Genomic DNA, 6737 nt, shown 5'->3' with positions numbered 1-6737 from the left:
CGAGACAGGGTTTCTCTGTATAGCCCTGGCTGTCCTGGAACTCACTTTGTAGACCAGGCTGGCCTCGAACTCAGAAATCCTCCTGCCTCTGCCTCCCGAGTGCTGGGATTAAAGGCGTGGGCCACCACGCCCGGCCAAAATAGAGTTCTTGTTTAAATTCTGTTTTACTTATTTAGTGGCCCTGAACCCAAGGCCTCACATATGCTAAACAAACACTCTAACACTGAACTTCACCCCCAAACCTGAAGGAGACAACTTGAAGGCGCCTTGATCCTTGGACCATAGCCTTAAGTCCCAGCCTAGACACAATAAGACTGGCTACTTGGTAGTGTATGACTCCCAATCTAGTGGACTAGTGCCCTCTGTAGTAGAGCTCAGTATATAGAACATGGACTCTGGATCTCAATTGAAATGCTAGCAATGACAAAAGACCACTGTGCCCATGGGCAAGGTATTTCATCTGTCTCAAACTCAGTCTCCTGATCTGTGAAAGGAAAATAATAAAAAACCCAATTTTACCCTGGCAAGATGTTTCAGTACTTGGCACCCAACAGAATGAACTGTAAAACTCAGAGGGTGGAAAGAAAGATTGGGACCCACAAGTTGTCCTCTGAACTCCACTATGCTCTGTGGAACACATGTGCCTCCCCCCCCTACATACACACACACTGTAGATTTTTAAAATTAAAAATATTTTAAAATCTTAATTCCTAGGGTTGTTGTATCAAAATGCTCACCTTGGGCTTTGTTTAGTCAATAAATGGAATTTTTGTTTAGTTTCTATTTGTTTTTATTATTTTGAATTATGTGTAAGTATGTGCCCATGAGTGAATGTATTTGTGGAGGCCAGAGGCATCAGATCCAGCTCGAGCTGGAATAACAGTCCTCTGAATGAGCAACATCGAGCATCTATCCCCCAGCAGAGATTGTCATATGTGCCACTTGGAGGACACAAAGGAGAAAGCCTAAAAGAGGTAATACACTACTTTAGAACTAAGAAGAGATAATGAGAAGTCTCTACTACTCACCTGCCAGGGCTTCTACTTATAATCTGATAGCTTACTATTGCTGGCAGAACTCTGGGGCTAACCCTACCCCTACCCCTACCCCTAACCATGTTTTGGTACTTTTTTTCTTGCAGAAAAAGCATGAGGCACAATCTACGTCCTTCTTGATCTCTTGCCAGCTGCCATGTTCTGCCATCTTGCCACAGACACTCTGGTCTCTCACCTGCCAGCTTTGGCCTTAGCGATTCAACAGCTTACAGGGGAGTGAGGTCAGCATGTCCCAGGTCCCACACTCCACTGAGGTTTCTTGCCCAATTTGTCCTCAGAGGTTCCTCCTTGAACTGTGTTACAAGGCTTTGTCCTTTTGGAAATATCATCTTCCCCTCAAAACCCATATTAAGCACTTATCTGCACGGGGTGTTGTGCTGATCTCTGTTTCCAGTGAGTCACACTGTCACAGGCTCTGCCCTCTGGGGAAAAAAAGTCTAGGATATTTGGCAGGGACTTGAAAGCCAGTTAGTTAGGTTAAGTCCAGGGGTGGTGGTTGTGGGGTGTGGGGTGGGTAATGGTTTAAAGCCCTCCCCAAGGCCATTGGGTGATAACTCCATCCACTGTTCACCTCCTACCCCCCATTTCTCCTCTTTCCTTTCTCCCCCTTCATCTCCCTTCCCTCCTAGACTCCCATGCACTTCCGTTTCCCCACCACTCAAACTTCAGAGGGATTTAATATGCTGCTCCAACTTTTAAGCCCAGGAAACACTTCAGCTCACTGTAATACCTGATTTTAAGTAAATGATAACATTAAACATGATTTTGAAGGTGTTTTAAAATGCATCCATTGATTTATTTCTACTTTGGTTATAAAAAAAATCACGTCTTAGACTTTCCAATGTCTTATAGCCATATATTAAAGAAACTAGGCACCGTCAAGGAAGAAGCCCTGACCTGTGCAAACATTCAACATGAAGAGTCCTTGAAAAAGATAAAGATAGATACCCGCATTGGCTTTAAAAGGCCATCCCTGTCGCCACAGATTGGAAAGAGCTAAAATAGATCAGAAGTTCAAAAAAATCTATTATCTCCCAGACCCAGAATCTCTCCTCTCTCCACACATCTTCCTAAAGCACAGTGCTTTGCTTGTTTGCTGAAGTCATTTTAAAATGCAATCATTTTGATCACCAAGAAATCTTGCACAATTTGGGGTGTTTTGTCATTCTCTCCAGTTCACAGATAGGGCATGTGTCCCCTTCAGCTGTTTGACCAATAAGAAGTTTACCTTCATCTCTGGCTTCCCTGGGGTCCTGCTCAAGCAAAGGCCAGCTATGAGTCTAGAGGACTTGGCGTTTAGTAGCCCCGGTGTCTTACAAGCTTTCTATGACACACAAAGCTGTCCTTGCCTACCCTGCTTCCTGCTACCCACTCCCAACACACTGACATACCCTGTCCTACCGAGTTTCTACTTTCACTACACTAAATGAACATACAAAAATATTTGCACTTGGCCTATTTAGTAAACCATGTCAAGGTACTTCCCCCTGACCCTCAGAGAAGTTGTTGTATGTTTCCCAAAAAGCCTTCTGAAGACAATGCCAGTAGAATGAGTAATGGGCTCTTCATTCACCAGCTTCATCCAAACCGAGCTAAAGCAGCAAGCATCTGGGAGGGACTGCCCGCAAAGAACAAGTTTTGGGAGATTATGAAGAGCCAGCAGGTGACTGTGTCTCAATCTTTAAAAGGGCTCATGACTTTGTGACATAACCATGCTCCACTCCACCTCCATCCCAAGTCAGCTCTACTCACAAGTATAAACTGCATTTTAAAATAAAGCCGAGTTCTTGCTCCATTTATTCCCAACCTCTCTAATGTCACAGGGCTTAGCCAGGATGACTTTTTTCTTTTTTTGCAGCCTATTGGCACCCAAGAGGTAGAAAGGACCTCAAAATGTGTAAAGTGCTTTGAGATCCATCCCACAAAACTAGGACCAGAGATGTCTCAGGCCTCTCTGTGTTCAGGGGTGTCTCTCCCGTTTAGGATTGAGGACGATTTCAAACCTGCTTTTCCCGGCCAAAGCTGTCAGGCAGGGGCAAAGGGTAAGAATGCAACCACCCTGGCTTGCCAGAAAATGTGGGTTAGATGGGGATGAGCCCCTGAAAGAAGCTAAAAGGGTTGTAGATGTGCCCAGGGTCTTGAGCTCGGCAGGTGGCGACACAGCCAAAGCTAGTCATTTATTATCACTAGCAATATACCTCAGGCGGAAACCCCCTCCCAGGTTCCTCCCTGCCCGGACCTGACCAGCAGGATCACCTTGATCTTCTCGCCCTCGATTTCCACGGTCTTCTCCCTGAAGTCCACACCGATAGTGGCCTCAGTCTTGTCTGGGAAAGTACCCCCGCAGAAGCGGAAGGTCAGGCAGGTCTTGCCCACGTTGGAATCCCCAATCACGATGATTTTGAAAATGCGAATCTGCACGTACTGGTCCATCGATGAGTCGAGCTCCAAGGATGCCAAGCCAGCAGCTGAGGCGGGCTGCAGGCTCCCATGGCCCAGGATGGGCTGCGCCATCTCCCCGGGACAGGACCCGGGTCCCAACCCCACTCGAGGGCTCCACACAAAGAAAGCGGCCACGTTAGTGCGCTCAAAGCGAGAGAGCTTTGTGCGTGTGTGTGTGTGTGTGTGTGTGTGCTCGCACGCGCGTCTGGAAGTGTGTGTCCGCCCGTGTGTGCGTGCGCCGGCAACGTGTGTGTGCGCGCGCGCGTGAAGAGGGTGCTCTCACCCCAGGCACCCCTCCTCCTTTCCTAGTGCACCCTCCTTTCAGCTCAAAGGCACAGACACAAAAGCTTGAGAGAGAAGAAATGGAGACTGGGCCAGCCTCGAGAGGTCTCCTTCTGCCGGTGTGTGAGCTCTGGGACTGCAGGCTCAGGCTGTGCCGCGCCTTTGCCTAGACCCTCCCCTTCCGGACCCCAGGGACACACTGGAGGGAGAAAGCCTAAGCACAACCGGGAAGGGATGAGGAGTGTGGAACACAGCGCCTCAGGCGAGCCTTCTCTTCTTGTCCCCAGTTCTGTGGTGGGTTTCAGGATTCCCACCCCTACTTAGAGCGCATAGGCTCAATGGGCAGTGAGCACAGCTGGGGAGGACAAAGAGCGCTGTACCATAAGGCATCGCAGGAGAGTTTCGAGTCCGGTGCAGCATCAAGGGGTTGGGGATCTGAGATACCTCGTTCACACCTCCACAGCCACTGACAGCTGCGCCGCTGTGGTTCCCTGCCTCCCCCCACCAAGTCTTAGGAAAAAGAGGTATTCGGTCTTACTGAGTGCAGGTGCACTCTTTGGTGCCCAAGGAATTGGCGAGGACACTGCCAGGACACCAGTGAACGCAGTGGCTTGTGGAGGGCCCCCACGCAGCTGAAAGGAGGCAGACACGGGGCACAGGCGTGAGTGTGTAGGGGGTGTTACTGTTTCTGTCAAAGACTTGCCAGATGTAGGGGGGCGCGTACCAGGCGCCAACCTCCCCTCATCACACCACGAGCACCCACCCTCTGAATGTTCAGGAGGGTGGTTCCCATTGGCTGTCACAGTCGGTTGTGTTTGGCTGGCCAATGAGGAAGGCCCGCCGCGGGAGAGGGCCATACAGAGGCTAGGAGGAGGGGGAACTAGTGGGGACAGTTCCAGCAAAGGGGGACTTTGTTTCTGTGGCTAACCATTACAGGCCCAGGTGAGGGCACTTAGGACACGGCATAAACCCCATGATTCCTGATACTCTGAGCCCTTCACAAAGCCATACTTTGTTTCAGAATGGCGGAGTTTCAAGGGGAATTGGAATCCCAAGGAGGGTCCACCCACCCCCTGCAAGTGAATGTAGAATATAGTGGTTGGGTCTAATTTGTCAGAAGCCTAGATTATGCTTGGAAGATGATAAATGAATACAACTTTTTTTTTACGATTTCAGAGGGTAGCTTCCCAAGGCTTACTAACTTGGTCAAGACCCATATTCCATCTCCCAAAAGTGACTTTCAGGTTTAACATCTGTATGAAGTCAACTTAGGTACAATTTGCATACAACAATGAGCACCCATTTTATGTTTGTTTTAGGAATTTGCTCATCTCCCTCATATTTCATAGGCTAAGGTATCACGGACATATACCATTAGCACCAACATATGAGATATTGCTAATGTCATCAAAGTCAGGGGAGCCAGCAGCACACATGAGCTGCCATTTTGCATGTGAGGCTGATCTACAGGAAGAGTCAGTGTAATGAAATCCATTTCCACTAAGGAAAAATGTAAAAGTAACTTTTGTTCACCTGATATAATTGTCATCTCAGAGACTTACAGCTTCCGTCTGCTAACCTAGGCCTAGGATTGGAAGCTTCTAGACTCTGTATAATCTAGAGGTTTCAACCTCTAAGACTTACTTTTGAATAAGGCCATCCTTTCTAGCTCTTTCTGAATTCTGTCTGACTGGTTCAAGTCAGCTGTTTTGGCCCAAACTCCTCTCTAAGCTGACTGATTCAAACTGGCTTCTCTCAGCTTCTGACTGGACTGCTCTGCTTGGCCTCATACTAACTTTGGCAATCTGTTCTAATCTTCTGGCTCCATCTGCCTGCCTCTGTCTCCTGAGTGCTAGGATTAAAGATGTGGACCATCATGCCTGGACCTAAGCTTTTCTTTACCTGAAACTTACTCTGTACCAGGCTGGCCTTGAACTCAGACATCTGCTTGCCTCTGTCTCCTGTGATTAAAGATGTGTCTGTGTATTCCAGATCTTTGGATGTGATCCCTTGCTAGAGCAGCCATGTTGCTGGATTAAAATTCTTCTACAGGAAATAAAACAGCCCAGTATCTGAGTGATATGTGTGTAAGCATATTGGAATGTGAGTGCTCAGCCAAGTTCAAGTTATTAAAAATACAGCCTTCTACTTAATCTTATTCTTGAGTTGGACATATAGTATTTGTGTGGGTCACCCATTTCTAAAACCCTTGATTATACTAGACAACATTAAAACCATCCAGAGAAGCCGGGCAGTGGTGGTGTATGCCTTTAATCCCAGCACTTGGGAGGCAGAGGCAGGCAGATTTCTGAGTTAGGAGGGCTAGCTCAGTTGGTACAATGCTGGCCCTGGAGAGGTAGAAGCAGGAAGATCAGAGGTTAAAGGTCATCCTTGGCTACATAGTGAATTTGAAGCCAGCTTGGACTATGGGAGGCTGTCTCAAAAAATGAGGGGAAGTAACTATTAATGTCACACACTTCACATTCAGTAGAAAGAGGATGCTGCTAACTTTGGGTAGAATTTATGCCAACTTGCATTTATATACATACACACAAACACACAAACACATACATATATTATACACACACACACACACATATACATACAGATGTTTCTGGCAAAAAATAATTGCCACTGTGTCTACCTTTGTACTTTTGTAAGTTTGAAGTTTTGATTTCTAGAAACATAATATTTTGCGATGGGTTCTTATCCTAATGAAATGTTTGTTATCACATTCTTTTGGAATTTGTTTGATGAATATTTTACTAGGGTAAAATCCAGTTTTTAACTAAAAGGACAAGAGAAATGCTTCATTGTCCCTATCACAAAAAGTTATATGTGTTTTGCACTGATTTTAATTATGCATTATTAAATTATTGTACTATTATTCAGTTATTTCATAATTGTATATGAGTATCATAATTTTGATAGTATTTTCAGTTTTCTTTATTAGCAGAC

The 6737-nt window shown here is 46.4% G+C and overlaps 1 protein-coding gene across 1 annotated transcript in view; it reads right to left on the bottom strand.

The window, feature by feature from the left end:
- Nucleotides 1-3928, bottom strand: part of Rab33a (RAB33A, member RAS oncogene family) — an 11925-nt gene extending 7997 nt beyond the window's left edge. The window contains exon 1 of the mRNA XM_021153856.1: nucleotides 3312-3928. Within this exon, the coding sequence (XP_021009515.1) occupies nucleotides 3312-3569 (258 nt within the window). The 5' untranslated portion in view covers nucleotides 3570-3928. The remainder of the gene's footprint in view (nucleotides 1-3311) is intronic.
- Between the last annotated feature and the right edge of the window lie 2809 nt (nucleotides 3929-6737).

The sequence above is a fragment of the Mus caroli genome, chromosome X (assembly GCF_900094665.2).
Source record: "Mus caroli chromosome X, CAROLI_EIJ_v1.1, whole genome shotgun sequence".
NCBI classification, from domain to species: domain Eukaryota; kingdom Metazoa; phylum Chordata; class Mammalia; order Rodentia; family Muridae; genus Mus; species Mus caroli.
Note: the sequence above shows the minus strand (reverse complement) of the source record. Positions and strands in the feature narration are given on the sequence as shown.